This window comes from Aplosporella prunicola (genome assembly GCF_010093885.1).
Source record: "Aplosporella prunicola CBS 121167 unplaced genomic scaffold K452scaffold_9, whole genome shotgun sequence".
In the NCBI taxonomy this organism is placed as follows: Eukaryota; Fungi; Ascomycota; class Dothideomycetes; order Botryosphaeriales; family Aplosporellaceae; genus Aplosporella; species Aplosporella prunicola.
The window spans coordinates 1034644-1059958 of record NW_022983537.1 but is presented as its reverse complement, the minus strand read 5'-3'; the positions used below and the strand labels follow the sequence as shown (position 1 = coordinate 1059958).

Genomic DNA, 25315 nt, shown 5'->3' with positions numbered 1-25315 from the left:
AGCCAAGGGCGGGAATGAGCCAGGACGGTGTTTACGCGGTACCTCAACAAGGCGATCGGCAGGGGAATTGCAAGGCTGAGGAAGGTGAAGCGACGCGCGACTTCGGGCAGCCTTGCAACGCTCGGCAGGCGGCGAACACGGGCCGGCATGGGGTAGGTTCCCATGACCGGCGCCCCGGAACTCGTCAATGGCGTTGGAGGCATGTCCGTTTCTGGTACAAGAGTCAGTCGACTGTGCCTCATGCGGTGACGCGGCTGGTGTGGTCGGACGAGGTCGTGCATTTTTCCAATAATATCGCCGTCTTGTCCTCCAGCCCTGTCCTGAGGTCTCTCGACGTCGGGAAATCCTCGCCCAATCGTCTGCCGGCGTCGGCCCGCGGGGAAACGCCGGCGAAACCGCGCAGGGCGGAGAGCGAAGGTCCGTCACACAACTGGGATGGCCAACTCTCCACCCGCCATGATACACATCACGCAATTCCAATTGGCTCCAAACCCATGGTCGCAATCCACCGAAGCTCCTCGGAGCGCCCGGCGTCCTGTCTCTCTGCACGACCGCCAGCATGTCACAGCTGGCCATAAAAACATGGCGGGGCACGGTCTCGAGTGCCTTTCATCCTCCCCCACTATCCAATTCTTTCACTGCTGAGCTTCCAATATGGCGCCCATCGACGTAGAGACTGTCCTCTCGCAGCTGGAGCTCGAGGAAAAGGTGGGCCTGTTGTCTGGTACGTCTATCCCACGCCTCTCCGCGACCTTGACCTAACAGCTGTCCAGGCATCGACTTCTGGCACACGAAGCCCATCCCCCGTCTTGGAATACCCTCGATTCGGACCTCAGATGGCCCCAATGGCGTCCGAGGCACCAAATTCTTCAACGGAGTCCCCGCAGCCTGTTTCCCTTGCGGCACCGGCCTCGCTGCCACGTGGGATGTCGACCTTATCCGCAACGGCGGTGAGTTGATGGGAAAGGAAGCCATTGCCAAGGGCGCACATGTGATACTTGGCCCAACCGTCAACATGCAGCGCTCTCCCCTCGGCGGACGTGGCTTTGAGAGCTTCAGCGAGGACCCGTGTCTTGCAGGATACATGAGCGCCGCTACCGTAAACGGTATCCAGTCGACTGGTGTTGCCGCAACGATCAAGCATTTTGTGGGTAACGACCAGGAGCATCAGCGGCAGGCCGTTGATTCGATTATCTCCGAGCGGGCCTTGCGAGAGATTTACCTCCTTCCGTTCCAGATTGCGCAGCGGGATGCCAAACCAATGGCGTACATGACGGCGTACAACCGAGTTAACGGAACCCACATGAGCGACAACCACAAGATCCTCCAAGGAATCCTCCGGGACGAATGGGGCTTTGATGGCCTGGTGATGAGCGACTGGTTCGGCACGTACACCGCCGTGGAATCCGTGAACGCTGGCCTAGATTTGGAGATGCCTGGCCCTCCGCGCGTCAGAGGACAGCAAACGCAGATTGCTTTGGGAGTCCAGAAGCTCTCTGAATTTACGATTGATGACCGTGTTCGCAAGCTTTTGGAGTTGATCAACAAGGTTGACAAGCTCAACATCCCGGAGAACGCCCCTGAAAAGTCTGTTGACTGCAAGGACACATCGGAACGGCTGAGACATGTCGGCTCGTCTGGCCTAGTCTTGATGAAGAACGAGAACAAAGTTCTTCCGCTCTCAAAAGAGAAATCGGTATGGTAAACCGACAACCATAGCGGATATTGATGTTAACATGATGCAGCTGGCAGTCATTGGGCCCAATGCGAAGATTGCCTCCTACTCGGGCGGTGGTTCCGCAAACCTTCGTCCGTACTATGCCGTAACCCCCTTCGACGGCATATCCGCGCAGGCGCCGGATGCCAAGTACAGCCTTGGTGCTGTCGGTTACAGAAGGCTGCCCGTTCTAAGCTACCTTACCAAGACCGGAGAGGGCAAACGCGGCCTGACCGCCAAGTTCTACAAGGACCCGCCGACCTCGTCCGCCCGGAAGCCGGTCGACTCGGTGCACGTTGAAGATTCAGACATTCTCCTTTCCGATTACTCTAATCCTGAGATTCGTGAGATTACCTTCTGGATGGACCTAGAGGGGCAGCTCACGCCGGAAGAGGATGGAGAGTATTTGTTCGGCCTCACCGTGTGCGGCACAGCCAAGCTCTTCATTGACGGGAAGCTTGTCATTGACAACACCGAGAACCAGAAGCCGGGCGATTCTTTCTTCGGCTCGGGTACAGTCGAGGAGATAGGCTCTGCAGTGTTGAAGGCCGGCCAAACTTATGATGTCTATGTCCAGTTTGGCTCCAGCGCGACATCCAAAATGAAGACACCGGGCGCCACTGTCATGGCTGGCGGCGGTGTCAGGGTTGGAGGCACTAAGAAGACCGAGCCCGAAGCCGAGATAGAAAAGGCGGTGCAGCTTGCCAAGGAGGTTGACCAAGTCGTTATTTGTGCGGGTCTCAACGTGAGTATAACCTTGCCGCTCTCCACGGACACCAACTAACAGATGTAGGCCGACTGGGAATCGGAAGGCTACGATCGAACTCACATGGACCTTCCCGGCCGCACGGATGCGCTCATATCGGCTGTTGTTGCTGCCAACCCTAACACGGTCGTTGTCATGCAGTCGGGCACTCCAGTTACGATGCCGTGGATCAAGGAGGTTCCTGCTCTGGTCCACGCGTGGTATGGCGGCAACGAAACCGGCAATGCCATCGCAGACGTTCTCTTTGGCAAGGTGAATCCGTCTGGGAAGCTGCCGTTATCGTTCCCGATTCGCAACGAGGACAACCCTGCTTTCCTGAACTACCGGTCCGAGCGCGGCCGCACTCTGTACGGCGAAGATGTTTACGTCGGCTACAGGTTCTACGAAAAGACGAAGCGGGACGTTTTGTTCCCGTTCGGACACGGCTTGTCCTACACATCTTTCGAGCTGCGCAATCTGCAGGTCACGGATGACGCAGCGAGCGGAAATGTGAAGCTCGCAGTGGAGGTCCAGAACACTGGCGCAGTTGAGGGAGCGGAAGTTGTACAGGTATACGTCAGCCAGCAGGCGCCGTCCATCAACCGTCCGCCAAAGGAGCTGAAGGGCTTCAACAAAGTGTTCCTCAAGCCGGGCGAGTCGAAGACGGTGTCGGTCGAGGTGCCGAAGAAGTACGCGGCCAGCTTCTGGGACGAGCAGAGGGACATGTGGATCATGGAAGAGGACAAGTACGACGTCCTGGTCGGTGCCAGCAGCGCTAGCACCCCCTTGAAGGGCACTTTCTCGGTAGAGAAGACCAAGTGGTGGAAGGGGCTCTAAATGAGCCGATCAACGGATGCCATGACTGGTCACGGCACATGAGGCTCGCTATTCCACACTGGCACATTTTTCACGTACGTCAAGTTACGGTCATGAGTTTATCATCAAAATGCAAACGCTTTATTATCATTAAAGAGTACACACTACATTACAAGACGAGTTCCCTCATCTTGGCAAAATCAGGCTCACCGAGGCCGGTGGCCGCATCCCAACCAGGCAGACTGTCCCAACCAGCCTCGAACCACGACGAGTTGGAGCAACCGCTGGTGAAGCCGTCAGTCACGTCTCTGAAGACCTTGGCGGAGCCCTCGGCATAGAGCAGGGGGTTGAGGAAGCCCAGGACGGGCTTGCCGGCACGCAGGCGCAGGTCGTTGAGCAGAGTGATCATGGCGGCGAAGAGGGGCGCCGAGGCCGAGGTGCCCTTTTGCACGAGCTCGTAGCCGTTGGCGACGATGAGGAAGTCGTCGCCCTGGAGCGCAACGTCGGGAATGCCGCGGCCGGTCTTGTTGTAGTAGCCGTCGTGGGCGCCCTTGAGCGCGTCGATGGAGGCCTTGACCGCCGCCTCCTGCCACGCCGGCACGGCGAAGTAGTTGGAATATCCGCCGCCGGAGTACGAGGCGGCGCCGCCGCTGAGCCGCAGCGCGCCCACGGACGTGACCCACGGGCAGCTGGCCGGGAATGTGGGGATCAGACGGGCGTGGCCGTCAGGGCCCTGGCACTCGGTGTTCTGGGTGCCGGCGGCTCCACCGTCGCCCGAGGCGTTGATGACGGAGACGCCGCGCGCGGCCAGGCGGCCGAACAGGTCGCAGACTTTTTGCGCGTAGGCCTTGGGCACGGATTGCTCGTCGTCGGTGTACGAGATGGAGACGACTTGCGGCGGGTCCTCCTTGGCCAGCAGGTACTCGAGGAACTCGAGGTAGGGCTCGTTGCCGCTCTCCGAGGCGGGGATGATGTTGTTGCCCGGCTGGGACTGGGCTTCCGGGCGGCCGCCGGTCGAAATGTACGTCACCTCTAGCGGGCCGGTGAAGGGGACGGTGTAGTCGATGTCGAGCATGGCCTCGATGCCGGCCTTGGCCGAGGTGTTGGGGTTCTCGCCGCCGTTGACCAGCTCGACCTTGAAGTCGGGGACGGTGGTGTTGGCCGTGTCGCCATGGGCCTCGAGGAAGGTGTGCAGGTCGTCGAGCGAGGGCCACTCCTCGAGGAAGCCGGCGACGGCCAGGCGGCTGCCGGACTTTGCGTCGGGCGGCGTGTGGGTGATGTGGTATTTTGCCTTGAGGCCGGCGGGGCAGTTGTCGTAGTCGCACGAGGGCGGCTTGGGCATCGAGTGCTGGCGCCTCTGCAGCTGCTGCGGCGTCGTCTCGACGCGCACATTGCCGCCGACAAAGTGCGTGGCGGGGAAGAGGAAGTCGATGTCGTCGGCGAGGGCCTTTGGCACGCTGTACGCCTTTGTGCGCAGCACCGCCTTGCCCTGCTGGAAGCGGTAGCGCGCGTAGTCGGCGTGGAACAGGTCGCGCGCTTGGCCCACGGTCGTGTCGAACTTGACCCATTCGCCCTCGACCGACACGTGCGCCACGCCCTGGGCCTTGAGCCACGCCGTCACGGCCGCCGCGGCGCCCTTGACGTCCGGCAGCGCCGCCTGCAACTGTGAGGCGCTGAGGTGCTTGCCGTAGCTGGGCGACGACGGGTCGCTGACGTCGTGGGCTATCTGCAGGTAGTCCTGGTGCGGCTGGCGCAGGGCAATGCGCAGGTTCAGGCGCTCGCTGTCCTGGGCCGGGGCGGCGAGGCTCCAGCCCGCGGGCAGCTTGGCCGTCGTCTCGTGCTCGACCAGCTGTCCGTGTTTGGTGGTGGTGGGCAGGCTCAGCGCGTTGGTGTTTTGCGCCAGCGCCGCCAGCGCGACGTGCACAATGTCTCGGACGCGCACCATGGTTGTGATGTGAGGGAGGGAAGCGCGGTTGATCGAGCAGATGGCGCAATTACGGGTGAGTGACAGTCGATGCAGTAGGAGCATCTTATTTATGGTGACCGCCCTGCCTATATACCTACCTACTCCCGTCGCCTCCTATCTATCTAACGGCCGAGGCACCGCACCACGCGCTCGTATGTTGCCTTGGAAGCAAAAAAACCCGCTTCTAAAAACCGTCAATGGCTCGCGTGTAGGTACACACACAAGGCTGGCCACTGACGGCGCAGCCAGATATTAATGCACGGAGCCCATGTCGGTGCAGGGCTGTTTCATGGCCCGGTCGCCCGGACCTTTGCTCGTATTTTGGCCTCGTGTTCGGCCGCCGGCCTATCCGCTAGCCTGGAAAGGCAACTCGTGCCTATACTGGCTGCTTCCCGCTTCATGTCGTATGCAGATGGTCGTATACGCGCGAGGAAGGTGGTTTTGCTCGCCATCGTCGGGTTTGCTGCCGCCACAGTAGGTAGTTATATCGTGCGCCGAAAGGCCTGGCTTCACACCTACCTACAGCTCTCACGGCTAGCTATTCGCTGGAACCATGCTCGCCTGGCTCTTGCTTCCGGGCCTCACGGCCGCCGCTTCGCTGCCCATGCTGCCGCTGAACTACAAGTACGGCGGGTACCCGAAGATATCTGCCGACATCAAGCTGGGCGAGCCGGCTCAGCATGTCATTGAGACGGTGGTCGACCTTGGGAGCGCGGATTTCTGGGTACGTCTAATTGTTTAATGGATGCATGTATGCGGGACTGACGAGAGATAGGTCTACGGCCCCAATGCCACCATCTTCTACGGGAGCCCGTACCTGGGAGTAGAGGGCCCTTGCAACGTCACGGCAGAGCCCTACTTCAACTACCCCGAATCCTCCACCGCCTCCGCGCCCGACAACAATTCACGAAGCTACTGTACGGACCCCCCCCCCCCCCCCCCCCCCCCCCCCCCCGTCCCTTGTCCTCAATTGCTAGCACTAACCCCACCGCAGCCTACGGCGGCCACTCCAAAATAGTCTCCGCCTACTACTCCATCAACGACACCCTCTCCTTCGCCACCGCCTCCTACCCCTCCCTCCCCAACACGCGCGTCGAGCTCTCCAACAAGACGCTCCTCCGCCAGCGCGCCGACGTCTGCACCGGCATCGAGTACGAAAAGGCCATCCTCGGCCTCGCCGCCTACTCGGCCAGCACCGGCGGGCCCAACCTGCGCCGCGACCTCGTCGACTCCGGCCGCGTGCCCTCTTCCGCCCTGAGTCTCTGGTTCGACGCTCCGCCCGCCGACGTCAAGAGCACGTACCGCGGCAGCGCGCTGTTCGGCGGCGTGCCCAAGGACAAGTACGCCGGTCCGCTCGTTAGCGTGCAGACCAGCGCGTCGCAAAATGACGGCTTGTACTATCTCGCGGCGCCGACATTCACAGTCACGCCCCCGAACGGCACGGCGAAGAAAGAGCTCCCCTACGACAAAGCCGCCACGCAAGCCTGCCTCGTCGATTCGGGCACCGGCACCGAAAACCTCCCCTTCGAGGCCGCCGCGCTGTACGCCGCGCTGGGCCTGATCGAGTTCCAGGGCCGGCCCGCCTTCAACGCGCCCTGCGCGGCTATCCCCGCAAACCTGACACTCGACTACGCCTTCCCGGCCGCGAGCAACGGCAACAAAACCGTCACGGTCCGCGTCCCGCTCCGCAGCTACGCGCGCGGCATCTCGGACGCGTTTAGCGACGGCTCGGTCTGTGGCTTGAGCTTTACGCTCGGCAGCGTCGGCAGCTGCGTCCTCGGCGCGCCGTTTTTCACTGCCGCGTTTCTGGCACTCAGTGATGAAGGGGAGGGGGGGAAGACGGAGGTCGCGCTCGCGCAGGGAGGCGTTTCGAATGGGGCGGAGGAGGGTGCGGTCGGGGAGGTGGTGGTTGTTGGGAGGGGAGAGGGTCTGCCGGTGGATTTCTAGGGGGTGTTTGATGCTTGATGATGTTTATGGACGTTTGGATCACGCTGTTACAAAGCAGTTGCCAAGTACGAAGTACGGGAGCACAGTGGCAGTAGATTTAGAGATTGCTTCCAGGATTTGGGTCAACGACGTGCTCGGGCGATCTTCGCCATGCAGCGACCCGGATCAGCACGGAAAGCTTCTCAAGACTTTTGTTACTCCGTACACGTCTTCAAGACCACACAACGCTGCAAGTGGATGACGAAAACAAAACACATACCAAGCTTTATTTGTGCAGTTTCCGGTCTAACTTGGATTTGTCACTCAATCTCTCGCTGAATAAGACATAGGTTCGGCAGATCACTAAGCAAGCTCATTCAGGCAACGCTTCCTACCCTAAGCTTATCTTCCAGCGGATAGCTAGCCTTTCTCGGAGAAGCTATAAGATGCAACCGCATCGGAGTAGAGTCCGACCTTAGTTCTTTATACAAAAGACTTCAGCGGATAAAACGCTCGAATAAGACCCCGCAGTCACGATCCGCTCGACACGTTTTGCGTGCTCCAACCTCGAACCTCGGCACATGGTGGTTTCGTCCGTAGACAACAAAAAGACCCGCTTTATCTCCTTTTTTCTCGCTTAGTCACGCAGCTTTCCTCCGATAGCCCCGTCCGGATGAACAATCACTTATCACCCCAGATCTGCCCGATTGGAAGATCGTGGAATATAAAAGCCTTGTATATAACTAAAGTCTGTTTGCCTCAATCAATCGCTAATTTCCAGTTAACTTTGAAGAAAATAACCCAGCTTTACACTGCCGTTTTAACATACGCAACACGCAGTACCGCCATCTATTCAGCAAAAGATACCCCCCCTTTTATTCCTCGGCGAGTAGACAATACCAAAAAATGGAAAACACCAAGCTCTTCACGCCCATCACCGTTGGCGCCACCCCGCTCGGCCACCGCGTCGCCATGGCGCCGCTGACCCGCTTCCGGGCCACCGACGCCCACGTCCCTACGGACCTGATGGTGCAGTACTACGCGCAGCGGGCGGCGGTGCCGGGCACGCTGCTGATCGCCGAGGCTACGGACATTTCGCCGCGGTCGGGCGGCTACGCCAACACGCCGGGCATCTGGACCGACGAGCAGTGCGCCGCGTGGAAGAAGGTCACCGACGCCGTCCACGCCCAGGGCAGCAAGATCTGGGTCCAGCTCTGGGCCTTGGGCCGCACCGCCTACTCGGAGCCCGGCGTCAAGCTCGCCCCCAAGGATGACGCTTTCGACCTCGAGAAGAACTATGTCAGCTCCAGCGCTACCCCTATGATGCCTGGCTACCCGGCCCCCAGGGCTCTTTCCGAAGACGATATCTGGACCTTTGTGAACGACTTCAAGAACGCCGCGAAGAATGCGGTCGAGAAGGCTGGCTTCGATGGCGTCGAGCTGCACGGCGCCCACGGCTACCTCATCGACCAGTTCACCCAAGACACGGCCAACAAGCGCACCGACGCGTGGGGCGGCAGCGTCGAGAACCGCGCCCGCTTCGCCATCGAGTGCTGCAAGGCCGTGGCGCAGGCCGTCGGCCCCGAGCGCACCTGCATCCGCCTGAGCCCGTGGAACACGGTGCAGGGCATGCGCATGGCCGACCCGATCCCCCAGTTCACCTACCTGATCAAGGAGCTGAGCGCCCTCAAGCTGGCCGCCCTCCACCTCGTCGAGCCCCGCGTCCACGGCGTCTTCGACAAGGACCCCAAGGGCGAGACGCTGCAGTTTGCCCTCGAGGCCTGGGGCAAGGACCGCCCGCTGTTCATCGCCGGTGGCTTCACGCCCGAGCTGGCTAAGCAGGCCGTCGAGTCCACGTACAAGGACTACGACGTCGTCGTCATCTTCGGCCGCAGGTTCATCTCCACCCCTGACCTCGTCTACCGCGTCAAGAAGGGCCTCGAGTGGAACGAGTACGACAGGTCCTCCTTCTACATCTACCAGAAGGAGGGCGGCGACTGCGCAAAGGGCTACGTCGACTACCCCTTCTCCAAGGAGTACATTAGCGAGTTTGGCAAGCCGGCCGGCACCGACTCGCCCATGCTGGATTCCGCGCCCAAGGGCAAGATCTGATCTGCTTCGACAGATGTTTTGTTTTTTTGATGTTAGAACGCGTCGTTTGGAATGGCTTTGGATGAGTGTACGGATTCCCCCGGTCTGTTGTAAGGCCTTGATCAATTGTTTTTAAAGAGAGTTGTAGAAAAGAAGAAACGTTTGACTTTTTTTTTTTTTTTGAGCTTGAGTTTTCGCTCGTGAATTTTTGGATATTGCAGGATGAAGTGCGCAGAGAAAGAGGGAAGAAAAAGAGAAAGATGTGAGCAAAGGAGACCTCCTCACCCGCGAACGTCGTTGAATGCCCCGCACTAAGCCTCTTTTACTCTCACCCCGCATCATACTCCCCTTAATATTCGGATCTAGTCACGGTTCAACTCTCATCGTCCCATCACCCAAATCCGAAGTTCACACCGTCGAGCGAAGCCGGCCAATCAAGGCGGGTGCGCGCTGCATTTGATCGCGGTGTGGCTTGAGGATGTCCTGCGAACCCGTTATTCTCTGCTTCAATGCTCATCGCGATCAGGCATGAGGATAATGCGAAGATGGCTTGGCTGCCACAAGCGGTAAAAGATCCAGTCCATGCATGGGGCTCCATTCCTTCTACTATGTACTCGAGCAGGTTTGCTATCTTCCACCATTCAGGGCACATAACGTAGCGATGAGTGCGAAGCACCTTGCAACGAGAATCAATCGATCTCCGACCCGGCCCGACGTACCAACTGCCCACCCATCCATCCATCCTATCAAATACCTACCGTGCAAACAAATCTCACAAACCACCAACAATGGCGTGTTCTAGTTCGTATTTCGTCGCTGTGGCTTGCCTCGTCTGTGCATTTAAGGTGGGAGCAAGTGAAACAACCCGCCAGCACCGACCGCGCCGCCTTCCGGAGTGGTAGAGATGAGCGCGCGCTTGCGGTAAAGTCATCTCCTAAAGGAGCCGAAACGCCCTCAGAGGGCAAGACCGTGCGCTCGCTACTATCAAATACGAACTGGACACCTGGGCAATCAATGGAAACATTGTCTCAGCCCTATCGATCGCGGAACTCGGGCAGCAGGACGACAATACTCCGGCATCCCGGACGGACTGGATTTCCTTCAGTTAGAATGCAAGGTCGGGCCGGGCGGCCGTCGTCACGCCGGAGTTTGTCTGCGCGTATAGGCGAAAGGGGCGGCGGGGTCAGCCGAGGGCCTTAATTTATTCAAACTGCCAAGAGACAGCCAAGACGGCCAAGAAACGGCTTTAAACAAACGGCAATCAACCTCTTACAGCGGGCACGGCTATCGAAACATGGAGGCCTCTCCAATCAGGCGTCCTAGATTTACGCCCGAACCCCCTAAGCACGGCAGAGCATCCAGAGTACCCGTAGGCCTACAACATTTATAAAAGAGCCTCCTATCGATCGCTACTACCACTTCTTCTCCGCATCCACCATTCATTCACCCTTCCATTCCTTCTTACTTCTTCTCCATCATCAATCAAGATGCACGCTTCGGTCGTGATTCCTCTCGCTTCTCTTCTTGGCCTCATGGCCCCGGCTGCGCTGGCGCACCCCCTCGAGGCCCGCGCCGACGATGCGTGGAACCCTCCCTCGGAGCTGGTCACGCCGCTCAAGCAGACCTGGGACTGGGAGATGAAGTCGTACAGCGACCCGCTCGGCTTCAAGAACTACGGCTTCGACCAGGTCTTCGCCACCGACGGCAAGATCAACTACTGCGTCCGCTGGGAGTCGGACAAGACCATCTCGGCTGACGACCGCACCAACATCGAGACGGCCCTCCGCCGCAGCATGAACAAGTGGATCGCCAAGCTCAAGGGCTGGAACGGCTGGCCCTACGACACCCTCGACATCAACGTCGTCGGCTACGCTGTCAAGGACAAGAGCCTGCTCCAGGGTGACACCTCGGGTCTGCAGATCTACACCGACACCGACACCGACGGCATCCCCCAGTGCTCCGAGGACTGCGGCCGCTTCTTCCACACCGACGGCGACTACTCGTCTTGCCCGGCCGGCGCCGACAGGCACTACGGTAAGTTTTTTCCACGGTTCCAGTAGCTGTTGCGTTCGAAACAAACACTGACCGCATTCTTCAACAGACCAGAGCCTGTGGCTCACCGAGGGCATGGGCATGGGCGGTGCCGGTGGTGACTGGGGTCAGCGCGTCGACCGCCAGTACTTTATGGATGCCGTCAAGGACGAGGACATCCACATCATCCTGCACGAGATGGGTAAGTCGTTGACTCTGTCATTCATTCCAGCCAACAGATTGACGCTAACCAACCTACCAGGCCACACCTTCGCCCTCTCCGACTTCTACGACTTCATGCCCGACGGCGTCACCGAGTTCGTCATGAACGCCGGCAGCTCCATGAAGATCACCGAGTTCGACGGATGGATGCTCCGTGACTGGTGGCGCAACCTCAAGTCGCGCTACAACCTGTAAAAGGGTTCAGTATGTAGTGCGACGTGTGTGGACGGAGTCTCATGGAATTAGTCGTGGGCCTGAGAGGGTCTTTTTTAGCCTTTTAAGCCTATTTTAAGTTTAATCCATGGATGATCTCTGCGCCCTGCAACGTAGCTCTGCGTCTGTGATGATCGCCGCCGTGCTCGAGCGTGTCGCGTAATGTCTCACTGTCTGACAACCTAGTTCTGATTTAACACTCTTGGTCTGACCTCAGCGCTAGAGACTAGGAATAGATTTTACATACTTCATTAGGATTAATATACAACATAACTCATACATGCGTGGCAGCCCAGTCGTCAGGCAGCTTCAAGTTCGGCGGCAAACTGTACTGGCCCAGACAATAATCCGGAGCAATACAGCCCTTGAGGTTACAGCGCCCATACAAACGACAGTAACACTCCTCGGCGCTCGGGCACGCCTGGCCATTGAGCCGGTCCAGATCAAGTCCGCCCTCTGCATCCAGCAACGCATTCTCCTCGCCCGGTATCCCCTGCCGCATAAACAGGATATGCCACAGGTACGAAACAATCCGCCCGGAAATGCGGTCGTCGAGCGGGGCGGCGTATTTGTTCTGGGAGTCCGTCGCGTCGAGCAACCACTGCCGCAACGCCACATACTCGTCCCGCGTGTGCTGCCACACGTTCTCGCGCGCCACGACAAACTGCGCGCAGCACTGCGCGCGCACGGCATCGCTGCGCCCGAGCAGTAGCCGCTCCAGCCCGCCGCTCAACGCGTACTCCCCGCCACCAAACAGCGACACCAGCGCCCGCGGCAGCGCAGTGTCCGATACCGCCCGCGCGTCCCACGGATCCATAGCCGCTTGCAGCGACGTCTCGAGGCTGCCTTGCGGTGGTGCCGACAGCGGACACGTGCTCACGCTCCAGTCGCAGCGCAGGTTGTGGTAGCCCCAAGGCTCGAGGGCGTTGGAGATGTTCAGCGCGGAGAGAAGCGCGACGTTGTCGTAGGCCGGGTCGTCGTTATGCCAGGCCCAGCGCACGCCGTGCACAAACACTGCGCCTTGCTCGGATATGTAGCCGTAGTTGTCGATCAGGAACGTCAGGTAGGCCATCGATTCGTGGCCGCGGTTCGCAGGAACTTGGAGATATTTCGAGTTGCTGTCGCTTGGCGCGTCTGCCGTGTATACACAAAGGTGGTAATGCTCGGCCAGCTCGTCGAGCCATTGCGTGTCCTCGCTTGTGACTCGCGACACTACCAGCGCGGGCTTTGTGCTTTTTGCCAGACCGGGGCAGACTCCCCGAGGTGCAGGGAGCGTGGCGGCCGTGGTTTTGTATCGAATTGTCGTCCATGCGAACTTTTTAGCTGTACGTGAAGGGCGATTTAGGTGGATGATGAGGAAGAGTATGCTTCCAAAGAGGAAAAGGTGCGCGAGAGCTTTTCGTGTCGCTCGTCTCATTCAAGCTGCTGTTGGTAGGGTGTTTCGATTGGGTTTTCAAAGGCTCATTGACTTGCTGGTTCGTGGACGCGGTCGTGTTCGTTAATGGGGCGTATTCCAGCACTCTGTATCCCATCGGTCGGACTGAAGTAGCAGCGGTGCGCACGCCATGATATACCTCTGCAACACCTCGACGCCCAAAGCCCACGCGTCAACCAAAACTGTTTTCCTAGCGTTGCTGTTAAAGAACTATTCCCGAGGGAGCTCCGCTGATAGTCAAGGCCTAACGGCGTGCATTGTTGCTTGAGTGCGCCGAGAAGTGCTTGAGTGCGCCAAGGCGTGACAAGAGGCCAATCAGTGCGTGCGTGGCGTGAGCCGGCAACTTTAGAAAAGCTTATGATCGTTAATGTCATAATAAGGCGTGAAAGGCTTCTGTTAGGCCCGGCCGGTTCCCGGTGTCGGTGAAGCTTGATAAAAGTCTCAGCCGGTTTCTCCGAGCCATATCCGCCTGCTAAACTCGCAGTACTGCGCGTCTTCTTTTCATCTGGACATTTGTTGGTACGTCGCACTGTATCGGATGCAGGAATTTGCTTGATGTAAGTGAGATTCGCAGTACTATATGAGAGCCAATGTATATCTGGATGCCGATGAAGTCCTTTGTGCAACAGGTCGTGTGATCGGGATTTGAACGTAAAAAGAATGAAAAGAGCGGAGGATCAACTGCGAACGTCACGCATATATAAAAGAGAAGTTACTTCACAGCTCTCTCCGAGCCGAGGAATTGTTAGGTACCATACGTGGTACCTGGCTAAATCCCCGCATTTCGGATAATTGCCGTTGGCCCGCAAGCCGTTGGGGCACCGCGAAGATCGCCGTTGATCACGACGACGTGGCAAGTGGATCCGCGGAGATGGCGAAGAGCACATGGCTTTGCTGATTTGAACCTAGCTCCGATGCTCAATATTGATTTCCGTCACCGGCAAAGAACTGTGGCCTTTGCGGATTTAGCACGCGCGCAAAAGGCGACAGTCGGTAACTGTCCGAAAAGAGGCAATCCTGTTGGATATCCTCGCCATGACACATGGCGGATGATGTAGGCCTCTTCGAATTCTTAGGTGATGAGTAGCCTTACTACGTATTGGCGGGCTTGCTGGCAAGTGAAATCCGCTTAATGATGACGGAGTTGATCTCTGCAACTAATTCTTTCGTCCAAGGATCCTGAGCTACTATACGGCAACTTGAATGTGGAACAGATTCCAGTGATTAAGGAAGTACTCTCCGCTAGATTCAGAAGATGGAGTTGCCGAAAGTCTGCGTTGAAGCTACTCACTTCGGTGTACGCCTCTAAACGTGTTTCTCCGACATACCACATCAGCAATTGAGTTGCAATAATTCTTTAAACTTGCTGGCTTGAACAACGAGCGGAAATATGGATGCGCCATCTTGTTGTCTTCTGGACAAGGTGCATCGGGCGACCAAGGGCAACGCTGCGTTTTTGCTTCCGCACTTGTACTACGTAGTCGTGACTACCTTGTGGGCACGTGCAGCGGCGGTGGTGCGAGGCGCTCGACTTCAGGAGTCAGGTTAAGTCGTGCTCACCCGTCTTCAAGAACCGCACAAAGTTGCAGTCGTAATGTCGAAATGCGATGCGGTAACCGTTTGGATTGATGGATCTCGTTGCCTCCACGCCGGTGCTAATGGCAGTACCGCAGCGAGATTGGTGAGACTACGGTCTCATCACCAGCCGACCAGCAAGCCCTGTTTCATTCGTTGAAAGGTCGCAAGCAGATGCAGCTGGTAGAGCGACATGGACGTCCTGAGTGGCAGAGATGCTGCATGTTTAGGTTTTGACGGCACAAGCTTTGTTTGTGCAAAAGGTGCTTGGAGGTGACAAGGCGGGGTTATGTAATCCACGCGCTAGCGTCCTGACACCACCCCCAACGGCTTGACCCGGATGGCTCGTTGCCGGGCCCTGCTCACCGAAACCCCACAACGCGGCATCCAAGAGGAGCTTAAATCACTGATGCTAGATCCTCGGTATAGCTAACATAGTTTACGGTTAATTAAAATGGACTGCTTAGCGAAACCGACCAATTAAAAGGCTTTCTTAAATATATTACTAAAGATCCCTTGTTAAATTCTATTTCTTTATTGACAGTACTCGTTGCGATTAACCGTAGGTAAGAGCTACCTGCTTCATAGTTGGTTCACTTGGCAACTAACTAATTTATTTAGAGGGTAAGGATTTTTGGCCAAAAAACAACAGTCTACCCCGCTTACGAAACAGGTTTAGTTCCATCCTATACGTAGTACATCCTTGTAAATGCTTATCCATTGGCTTACTATAACTCTCTTCAGAGCCACTTCAGCTACGGCCGATTCTCACAGCCTGATTCTCACAGCTTGATTCTCACGGCCTTCCCCATCAAGTTCATCAACCACCACCGTCGTCTTGCCCTCAATCTCTAGGAGCTCGAAAGATATGGCACCCTCGAGACATTCAATAACGCCCATCTTCCACCGGCTCTTCGGAAACAACGCACAGAAGGCATCATCTGTTGACTCCACGCAAGTAGAACAGCAGAACGCAATACGGATTTCGACTTCTTCGTGCAGTCCAGCAACAGGGGAACATGGAGCGCAATCGCCTACAACCACACGAAGTCAGCTGCCGCTGACCATTCACCAGCCAAGCGAAAAAAACGATATTTTTCGAATCGCGGTTCAAAAACATATCGACAGTCTCCCAGAGAATGAAAGGGAACATTTTCAGAGGTCATATAAAGATATCGATATGAAGGATACAATCACAGCTGTGAGGAGCATGGACACAGACCATGCAAGGCAATCTGCGGGACGGCGGCGAGCAGAGAAAGTTGATAAAGTGGTGAAGATTTTGAACCCAAGCCTTACTGCTCTCTCCTTAGGTTTCTCTGTGGATCCTTCAATCTCCCAGATATCTTCTCTGGTTCTGGGTGGCCTCAAAATGATTTTGAAGGTAAGGACTTTAATTCTTGCGAAGGACCAAGACCTAACCTTCCAAGGCGGCAGAGCGTTGGGCAACATTCTTCACGCGATTAACCGACATGCTATGCCACTTAGGCAGTTACGCCGAAATATGGGAAGGATATGCTACGACCAGCTGCAGTACAGAGGAAGCAGTCAAGCCCCTCAAAGTCTGTCTAGCCGAAATCTACGGCGACATGCTGAGCTTTTGCCGAGAAGCAACACGAATTTTCTTCTGCTTCGAGCACGGAAAAGCCATTCCAAGGCGAGCAGTCTCCTTTAGGGTTTTTCATCAACAGTTTTGGGGAGATTACGAGGAGGTTTTCCAGACCATCGACCTGAGCCTCAATCAACACATCAAAAATCTTCAACTTGCCGTTGGATTTATTCAGCTTTCGAATGAATCGGAGATCAATAAAAAGCTCGACGATTTGAAGCTTGAGTTCACCGACAAAACTTTTCGCGAAACTAAAAAGGCTTTTATGCAATGGCTTTCTGTTCCACGAAATCAACCACTGGACTTTGAAGAGGACCACCGGATTCTCTGTGAGAAGAGACACAAGAAAACAGGTGAATGGATCTTCAAAACTCCAGAATTTAAAAGCTGGATGGACTACTCAACCTCCGCACTCTTGTGGTGCTACGGCAACGCTGGGGCAGGGAAGTCAGTGCTTGCCTCAAGCATTATCGAATACCTGAGGGAAAAGTACGGGCTGGATGATGATGTTGGCATCTCATTCGCATACTGCAAGTACGACAAAAGGCAGACTCAATACCTCGATAACATCTTGCCGAATCTCATTAAACAACTTTGCTATAGAAAGAAGCGTTTCCCGCAAAACGCCGAACAGATATTCCAAGCATGCGACAGTGTTGCCCGACAAGGAACTCCTGATGATTACGAAAAAATCTTTCGATACATAGTCCAGGATCATACAACCGTCTTTGTGATACTCGATGCTCTGGATGAATGTCCTCTTTCTGAGTACAAGAATCCATTAGCCGGAAGAAAGAATATCATTGAGTTCATTCGGCAATCTATCGCAACTCCGGGCTCCGAAACCTGCATCAAATTCATTGTCACCAGTCGGTATGAAGATGACATTCAGCGTGCGTTTATGAAGCAAAGCAAAGTCTTCCGAATTGAAACACGGCATGTTGAACGAGACATAAAGCAATATGTCGAAGATACGATCCTCGTTTACTGCAACGGCGACCAAAGAAACAAGCTACAGCCGCGGTTGAATTTTTCACTGAAACCGGAATTGCGAAGAGAAATTTTTGATATACTTATTTCCAAGTCTCAAGGGATGTAAGTAGTTGCTTATGATACAGATCCGCAGAATAACCTAAGCTGATGAATCCAAAAAATATTTTAGGTTCTTATGGGTGTATCTACATCTGGAAATGATATTCAGGCAAAAGTCTCCGCGTGGCATCCGGAAGATACTGGATACCGCCCCAAGCGATCTCGACGAAACCTACGACAATTGCTTGAAGACGATCGAGACGCAAGAAGAGGACATCAGGGATCTTGCATACAGTTGCATCCAATGGGTTCTGCAAGCAGAAAAATCCCTACATGTTCAAGAGTTAATGCATCTAACTGTCTTCCCGGATGGTGACGATTGGGAGGCTCCAGTACACACAAAGGACGACCTACTTGATGTGTGTAGCCACCTAATTGTGGAAGAGGCATCACGTGTCCGACTCGTTCATTATTCAGTAAAGGAATTCTTGCTTTCTGCAAGGCGTCAAAGTTCGGAAAGGCAACTGATCAAAAAACTACAAGCGAATGACAGAACTCGAGAATATGTCACCAACGGGAGCCTTCAGTACGTCCTGCATCCCGCTTTACAGCTGGGTCCTTGCGCGGAATACCATGAGCTGATGGTTCGACACGAATATTGCTCAGCGCTATGGCACACTGCCAAATATTTTGACTTTTATGTTCAGAAAGTTACGGGAGACCTCCCAGAAAAAATCCTTGGTCTCATCAAAGAACTACTGGAGAAGCCTATAAGCCACTTGGGTGCGATCGTGCAATTGAGATATTTACGAGACCCTTTCGAAAGGGAACTAGCAGTCGCTGACTTCAATTCCCTCAAAGACGAGCAAGTTACGCAAGGGACAATTCTATACTCAACGCATCTCTACAACGTTAAGGAGCTGCAGTATATCCGTCAAGCCTGTCTCAATAAGGGAATTCCCCGACGCACCATGCACCCAGCTGCAGCTGTTGGGATTGTTGAATCAGTGGAAGAAATCCACAAAGCTGGACACGAAATCAACGAACGCGACTCTAAGGGTGCGACACCTTTGTTCTACGCTGCGAAAAATGGACATGCCGAAGTTTGTCGCTACCTTCTTACCAATGGAGCAATATGCGACATTCAACTCGAGGACGGTCATTACTCACCCTTGTACATCGCTACAGAAGAAGGACATTTCGATGTTGTAAAACTGCTCCTAGATTACAAAGCCGACTCTTCTATTGTTGGTAAGTCTCAGTATGACACAATGCTCGCCTTCAAAGCGGAGCAAAATTTCAAGAGAAATTCCTTAATTTACCAGCATCTGACAATAAAACAGGTGGTGATTTGGAAAGCCCGCTCATCGCAGCATGTGTAAAAGGATTCCAGGACATTGCGCTGATACTCTTGAAACACCGTGCCGACTTCAACCCAATCCACCCTGAATATGGCTCAGCCTTCTATTCAGCTTGCAAAGGCGGCTACTTCGATATCGTGAACGAACTCATAAATCAGAAAGTTCCCATCAACAAATGTTCTGGGCCTTCCAATTCGTATGCTCTGCATGCTGCCTGCTATGAAGGGCATAACAGGATTGTGGATTTACTCATCTCCACCAAAAAAATCAAATTGAACGTTCAAGGCGGATTGTACCACCACACTCTCCCAGCGGCCTGTCACGGTTGCGAAGACAGTACTATAAAGCTTCTCCTGGAACGCGGATGCGGACACCAAAAAGGAGAGGCAATATACAACCGCGCTCTCTACGAAGCAGTTCTCGTATCAAAGTGCGATATGGTCAAACTACTCATCCACGAACATGGTGCACGAGCCAGTGCACGTAGTACTGGAACTGAATACGGCTATCCACTCATTGCTGCTTGCGCGAATGGCAACGATGAGCTTGTCGACTTTCTACTTTGCCAAGGGGATGACCAACTTAATGTCAATGCGAGATATACTTCAGAATCAGATGTTGCTTCTAAAACTGCCCTTACAGAGGCATGCAAAGCACAAAATCTGAAAATTGTAAAGAGATTAATCAGCAATCAGGCAGATGTGAATCGAATATCGGGAGAGCTACACTACCCGCTCTTGCTCGCACTCCATGGTGACGTTGACGAAAGGGTAGACCCAGGTGTCGCAAGAGCCCTTTTGGAAAACGGAGCAGATATTCAATCAGCGGGCTCATGCAGCCGGTCCCGACTTAAACGATTCGAAAGAGGATCTATGGCAAAGCAAATTACGACGACTGATCAAGGAAGTCGAGCGAAACAAGATTCTGTTCTCTTCTACGAAATTGCACCAACTGGGACAGATGCTGACCCAGAATTATTAATTGGCGATCTCAAGGAGAATAGAAGCTGGGAGTTTGATGAAAACCAAATCCCTCTCTGGAATGGTTCAGAAATGGAAGAAAAAGATCTTCCTGTCTGGGAGTCCGGTATTAGCGCCGAGGATCACTTGATTAGACTTGCGAAAAGGTCTGGACCAGCTATGGAAAAGGTGATATGGTTACTTGAGCAAGCAAAAGTCAGGAACCAACAGAGTGCAAAAATTGATTTACTAGTAGGGTTGGATTGAATAGTCTCTGTCAGAGTGGAAAGGCGCCTAGCCGGCTTATTACCGTCGGCGCCGGCAGGCTACGGAAGCGGCGTTTAACCTGGTGAGCGATAACGGGCGGCAGATAGTTACCTTAGAGGCTGAGCGAAAAATTGCAGCAGCAGATGTCTACCACGGTAAGCGAGTAACAGCACATAGCTATAAGCCGTTATTAGGTGGTGAGTTGCTGCTCGGTTTATAGCCCAGAAAGTAGTGCACTTTCCATCCCGTTCGAAAAGGGATCTAGGCCCTCTTCAGCTTACGCCTACGGTCTATGGGCTGTTCCGGACAATGATACGGCGCCTGTCTAATTTTGTAATTGAGTATGGAAAGCAACAAGAGGTGTGCTGTAGTCAGAAGAAGTCGCGCAGCTCACCAAGCTTGTGAGCTAACTACATGTGGTAAGGTCCGTGAGCTGCACATGACCGTTGCCAGTAACCTTCAACAGCTGCACTCTAGGTTTCATGCTTTAACAGACGAATCTTTGACGAGCCTGCTGGGAAATGAAGCTTTCTTATTGCTAGAATCTTGCAACCGCAGGATCGAGTTGTACTCGCTGAGTTATCTCTGCGAAGCCTCGTGATGCTCATATACGGATTATTTCGTTCGCCTCAGTAACACATAGTGCATTTCATGTTATGGGTACAGTAGCCCGCCGTAGATAGTAGCTAATATTAGTATACTTTCCACTTCTCCCAAGGTCATCACGAAGGCGTCAGACACCAGCTGCTGACATCTCAGTAACTACCTACAGTTTACAGATGGATAGCAATACCTTTTCCGACCAACAAGCTATGTTCTTTTGCGCTCTTTGCGACAAGCCATTCACCATCAAATCATCGCGCGATCGCCATGTTTCGTATTGCCAAAACGCCAGAAATCGACCACGCACACGCGCCCGCTCATGCCTAGCCTGCAGTGCCGCCAAAGCTAAATGTAGCTTCCAACCAAACTGCACCCGATGCGCTCGAAAGGGTATAAATTGTGTCTACGAGCGACGTGGTATTACAAGTCCATGTGGGAGGGCCGGCCAAGTGTGCAGCGACAGCGGTTTTCTAGAGTGGCCTTTGCCAATTGGCGACGTCGAGCAGGTTTCCGATGCCGATGTTGCGTTCATGTCGGCATTAGGTCCAACCTTAGAGCAGACTGTTAGTCCTGCACCTATGGATCCTAACTTGTTCATTGCCGGCACCACGCCAGATATCTGCAATTCCTTTCCCTTCAGTCTGATTAACGGTTCAAGCGGAAGACAATCCGACATCGCTTGCCAGGAGATCGTCCCCCGGCCGGCATGGTTGCCCAACGTCTATCATCCGTTCGCTGACGCCAATTCAATGCCGTTCTCTCCGGCCTTGCAAACACCACCATCGTCTGTGATTCTGAGGCGTACTCAAATGCGGGATCCAGTGGCACAAAGCAATGCCACACAAATTGTCCAAATTCTACGTTCCTTCCCACAAATGATGTTGAGAAGGACAACGTTCCCACCATTTATCCATCCACGTCTGCATCGCTTGTCCGATGGCGATCGAACGGGGTTGCCGGAGCCTTTGGCAAATTGCATGAGCATTGCACATCTTTTTGCCTCGCGCAATGCGGAAACAAGCCCTTTTTTATGGCGAGCCATCGAGGCCGAGCAACATCGCTTTCTTCAGAATGTCAGTTCCCACCACTAGCTTCACATGTGTTATTGTCTCTGCATCGACCTTCAGTGGAGTAGGCTGACCACTGTGAAAAACAGATAGAAAGCGTTGAGAAAGAAGAACTGTTTGCTGCTATTCAAGCCTACATAATCTATCTGATCATGCGTATTGTTGATGACGAGGCTCAGAATGTTGGATCTGGATTCCACATGCTTCTTTCTTTCCACGTACGCTCGTTCGATCCGTGGGAATTTTTATTGCTAACAAATCTAGAAATTACATGATCGATTTAGACACCTCTGCAATGAGGTGTTCTGTGAGGAAGAGCAGTGGGATCCCTCTCCAATCTGGGAAGAGTGGATCTTTGCTGAATCACGAAGAAGGTAAGATATGTTTCGAGTTTCTAGGCTTCTTAAGTACTTATTGATCCAGCCCGAGCAAAATTGTTGACGCTCGACAGGGTGGCATGCTTGTGGTTCCTAATCGACCGGGTGGTGTGCGTGAAGACGGGACTACATTGCAACGCATCAGAAGGCTTCCGCGAACTATCCTTGCCGTCGACAAAATTTACCTGGGATGCTAATACACAGTGCTCGTGGCAGGCTGAGTACGAAAGCTGCCGCATGATGCGAGGAACCAGTATGTCCCGACTTGGGGAGTTAATAGACGCAAAGCAAGGAGACAAAGATTCTTCAAATGCGCGAAGACTGGATGTCTGGAATTCTGGAATCGACACTCTGGGCACACTGCTGAACTTGGCCACTGCTTTTGTCTAAAGCAAGATCTTTGTACGGGCGAGACTCAGACTCTACAGCTGTCAAAGTTGAGAATTGCAATTAGTAGCATTATGGTCTGTCTATCGGGTGGCCTCATTTTTTGGGAATACGCAAAGCTGGCTCCGTGTGGACAATGCAAATCTATCTGGCGTAGAGAAAAATCAAGGAGTGCCCCATAGTTACCAGGTGCTGACGATTTTTCTGATCTCACCGTCTGCACACCAACCTGCATCGTGCTGGCGTACAATGCAAGTGGTAAGATGGGACTGCAGGCACGGGCCGGCCAAATTCGCCGCGCCGCCACAACCCGGCGAAAGTTGCCGGTACCTAGGTACGACCCTTGTCAATCCACCACCCCACGCTAAGTAGTGCTGACAAGACCTTGTAAGAGTGCCGGCAAATGTCTCGTCTTATCTTCCCAACCTTTATAGCCGGCGGGATTATTCTATTTAACGATATTGTCTCACTTACAGGCACCAACCGCGTCGTATCACTGCCTCAGATACGAAGCCTGCTATGGCCCAGAACAAGACTGTCCTCATATTCGGCTCCGGAGCCAGCATCGGAGCATCGACCGCGAAGCTCTTTCCCTCAAAGGGGTACGGCGTTGTCGAGGTTAGCCACAGCGGCGCCGCCACAGGCTCACAGCCGCCCCAAGCCTTGAACACCACCATGTGCAAGCGGACTTGACACAACTTCGTGTTGTAGCTGAAGCCTTCGACACGGTGAAGCAGAAATTTGGCAGTGCGCCAAGCATCGTCATCTATAACGGTAAGCGCTACGTCCTGCTCAGTATATCCATTAGTTATTAGAACTGATAGTGATACACCGATTGATGCAGCCTATGGCATGCATCTCACAGCCGAAGATGATCCCTTGAGCGTTTCGCTTCTCGACTTCAAAGCAGACCTTGCCGTGAACATTTCCTCGGCATATCATGCTGCTCAGCTGGCTACCGAGGGCTTCAAATCCCTTCCGCCTGATGTGCCGAAGACTTTTATCTATACTGGCAATGGCCTTGACTCGTCGCCTCAACCTATGCTTCTCACCTTAGGCGTGGGTAAGTCGGCGATGGCCCACACGATTGAATGTGCCGCGACTGCTTATGCGGGAAAGGGATGGACGTGAGTAACTCAATTCCTTGTATATCTACTCCCAGAATATTGTTTTCACTTTTTCCTTTAAAACTTGGCTCTTGTAAGTTGCCTACTTACGCAAACGGCACATCACAGGTTCTACTATGTCGATGAACGGCTCGAAGATGGAAATTTGCAGGAGGCGCTATTAGCGGGCAAGCGTATACGGCACGGTTCTGGGAACTCAGCCAAGACAGTCGACAAGACTTTGTTGGACACCTTTGTCGCTGGGTTTGGGCACAAAGAATTTAACTGAAATGAGATTTTCGCAGTGCATTGAGGAAAGCGTCGATTGTAAAAGAGGAATAGAGAAGATTATATAATGCATCTAAAATTGAGTGGTCTAGCTAAGCTAGAACAAGCTAGGCCGTTCACACCGTCGTCTTACTTCGTAGAGTACCTACCACTGCGACGCCTCACCCGTGTAGAGCAGAAACCGCCCCGACGTCTCTTCCCGGCTCGCCCCGTCGATCTGCACGACCGGCGTCAGCAAGCAGCCCCACGTCCGGAGAAAGGAAGGGAAACACCTACCACTCTGACTAGGCCATCGACGCTCTCCTTGGGCGTCATCTCAGCCTCGGCAAGTCCCAAGATGGCGGCGGCGTCGTTGCTCATGTCCGTCTTGACCCACCTAGATTCCTGTCAGCAGCAGCAGCAGGAGCGCACGCGAGGGCTACAGTCCGGGCCTTACCCGGGATCAACAGGGAAGACGATGATGTTCTCGTGCTCAAAGTGCATCTTGCGCGTCAAATAGTTAAGCAGAGCCTTAGAGGGGCCGTAGGCTGCATTAGGAAAGGGTTGAAGGTCCATGCCACCAATGCTGCTGGCCGAAGAGCTGACGGCAACAAACTTGGGGGAAGCGGCACGGTCCATGGCTGGCAGCGTGGCCTGGAAAAGGCGCAGCGTACCGTAACCGTTGATACGAACGTGGTAGTCGAGCTCGTCGATGGCCACTTCAGCGACCCGCGGATAGGACCGGCTCACGCCCGCGTTGGCAATGACAACGTCCAGCTTCACAATGCCATGCTTACGTGCCAGCTGCTCCATGGCCGCCGGCGCGCTGCTATCGTCCGAGGCATCGATGCGCTCGACGATGAGCTCGCTGGAGGCGCCCTTGGACAACTGAGAGAGCGACTGGGCCGTCGCATGTGCAGGGTCGCGAACGCCGGCTACGACGGTGGTCGATGGCCGGCTGAGATAGGCCTCAACAAAGGCGCGGCCGATGCCTGTAGCCTTGTCAGCCAGAGGTGCGGCGTAAGGCACCATCTGCTTACCCACCTCGGTTGGCACCGGTGATCAGATAGACGACGTTGTTCGGGTTGGTCGACGACATGGTGGCGGTGGTTTTGAAAACGAGAGCGGGTCACAGATGGCATTTTAATATCCTCTCGTACGTTTGTTGATTAGAAATCTCTACCATCCTTTGTCTGACCCCTGCCGCTTACCCCTGCCGTCCCAACCGTAAGACACCGGCCAATTTCGACGCCGCTAGTCGCAGCCGCCTTCCAACCCAGCGCCTCCTGGACAAAGACACCATCTCCGCTCAGCACATTCAGATGACCCCTTCCCGGAGCGAGCTGCATTCGCTTCAGCCCTTGCAGCAGGTCGAACAGAGCCACCTGGCCATCCCAGCTCCGGGACAACCATCAGCGCCGGCGTTGGACCCAGCAGCTGCGTGATCAAGCCACGAGGCTGCCACATGGTGATCCGATATTATGACTGCAGCGTAGTGCGGTTCTCAAACGTCGACGTGTGTACAGTGTGCCTTGAGTCGCCG

At 54.5% G+C, this 25315-nt stretch overlaps 11 protein-coding genes across 11 annotated transcripts; 8 read left to right on the top strand and 3 right to left on the bottom strand.

The window, feature by feature from the left end:
• Positions 1-654: 654 nt before the first annotated feature.
• Positions 655-3299, top strand: K452DRAFT_225271 (glycoside hydrolase family 3 protein; the record flags this gene model as incomplete). The annotated part of the gene is made up of 4 exons (XM_033536734.1): positions 655-724; positions 774-1696; positions 1746-2462; positions 2511-3299. 4 exons carry the CDS (start codon positions 655-657, stop codon positions 3297-3299), a joined length of 2499 nt encoding a protein of 832 aa, XP_033399233.1.
• Positions 3300-3447: 148 nt separating this feature from the next.
• Positions 3448-5223, bottom strand: K452DRAFT_224900 (uncharacterized protein; the record flags this gene model as incomplete). The annotated part of the gene is made up of 2 exons (XM_033536719.1): positions 3448-3967; positions 4019-5223. 2 exons carry the CDS (start codon positions 5221-5223, stop codon positions 3448-3450), a joined length of 1725 nt encoding a protein of 574 aa, XP_033399232.1.
• Positions 5224-5797: 574 nt separating this feature from the next.
• On the top strand, positions 5798-7191 carry K452DRAFT_297243 (uncharacterized protein; the record flags this gene model as incomplete). Its single annotated transcript, XM_033542001.1, has 3 exons — positions 5798-5968; positions 6020-6161; positions 6239-7191. The coding sequence occupies 3 exons, from the start codon at positions 5798-5800 to the stop codon at positions 7189-7191; spliced, it is 1266 nt and encodes a 421-aa protein (XP_033399231.1).
• An 885-nt stretch (positions 7192-8076) lies between these two features.
• Positions 8077-9282, top strand: K452DRAFT_225490 (uncharacterized protein; the record flags this gene model as incomplete). The annotated part of the gene is made up of 1 exon (XM_033536753.1): positions 8077-9282. One exon carries the CDS (start codon positions 8077-8079, stop codon positions 9280-9282), a length of 1206 nt encoding a protein of 401 aa, XP_033399230.1.
• Positions 9283-10793: 1511 nt separating this feature from the next.
• K452DRAFT_225171 (uncharacterized protein) lies at positions 10794-11709 on the top strand (the record flags this gene model as incomplete). The annotated part of the gene is made up of 3 exons (XM_033536730.1): positions 10794-11295; positions 11363-11494; positions 11555-11709. The coding sequence occupies 3 exons, from the start codon at positions 10794-10796 to the stop codon at positions 11707-11709; spliced, it is 789 nt and encodes a 262-aa protein (XP_033399229.1).
• On the bottom strand, positions 11702-13178 carry K452DRAFT_172090 (uncharacterized protein). The gene is made up of 2 exons (XM_033535808.1): positions 11975-13178; positions 11702-11909 (listed from the first exon to the last, which is right to left on the bottom strand). Exon 1 carries the CDS (start codon positions 13142-13144, stop codon positions 12002-12004), a length of 1143 nt encoding a protein of 380 aa, XP_033399228.1. The 5' UTR covers positions 13145-13178; the 3' UTR covers positions 11702-11909; positions 11975-12001.
• Positions 13179-15263: 2085 nt separating this feature from the next.
• K452DRAFT_172055 (uncharacterized protein) lies at positions 15264-18227 on the top strand. The gene is made up of 5 exons (XM_033535806.1): positions 15264-15303; positions 15411-16121; positions 16168-17441; positions 17509-17964; positions 18045-18227. Exons 2-5 carry the CDS (start codon positions 15606-15608, stop codon positions 18070-18072), a joined length of 2274 nt encoding a protein of 757 aa, XP_033399227.1. The 5' UTR covers positions 15264-15303; positions 15411-15605; the 3' UTR covers positions 18073-18227.
• A 520-nt stretch (positions 18228-18747) lies between these two features.
• Positions 18748-19227, top strand: K452DRAFT_192626 (uncharacterized protein; the record flags this gene model as incomplete). Its single annotated transcript, XM_033535871.1, has 1 exon — positions 18748-19227. A coding segment is annotated over one exon (480 nt), but the record flags the coding sequence as incomplete, so codon positions are not given.
• Positions 19228-21377: 2150 nt separating this feature from the next.
• On the top strand, positions 21378-22402 carry K452DRAFT_225511 (uncharacterized protein; the record flags this gene model as incomplete). Its single annotated transcript, XM_033536758.1, has 4 exons — positions 21378-21641; positions 21725-21853; positions 21900-22009; positions 22087-22402. The coding sequence occupies 4 exons, from the start codon at positions 21378-21380 to the stop codon at positions 22400-22402; spliced, it is 819 nt and encodes a 272-aa protein (XP_033399225.1).
• Positions 22403-22918: 516 nt separating this feature from the next.
• On the top strand, positions 22919-24043 carry K452DRAFT_347419 (uncharacterized protein; the record flags this gene model as incomplete). Its single annotated transcript, XM_033545493.1, is given in 4 exon segments — positions 22919-23011; positions 23023-23173; positions 23244-23526; positions 23635-24043. 4 exon segments carry the CDS (start codon positions 22919-22921, stop codon positions 23792-23794), a joined length of 687 nt encoding a protein of 228 aa, XP_033399224.1. The 3' UTR covers positions 23795-24043.
• K452DRAFT_317636 (uncharacterized protein) lies at positions 23809-24879 on the bottom strand. Its single transcript, XM_033544086.1, has 4 exons — positions 24817-24879; positions 24230-24764; positions 24070-24169; positions 23809-24010 (listed from the first exon to the last, which is right to left on the bottom strand). Exons 1-4 carry the CDS (start codon positions 24869-24871, stop codon positions 23939-23941), a joined length of 762 nt encoding a protein of 253 aa, XP_033399223.1. The 5' UTR covers positions 24872-24879; the 3' UTR covers positions 23809-23938.
• Between the last annotated feature and the right edge of the window lie 436 nt (positions 24880-25315).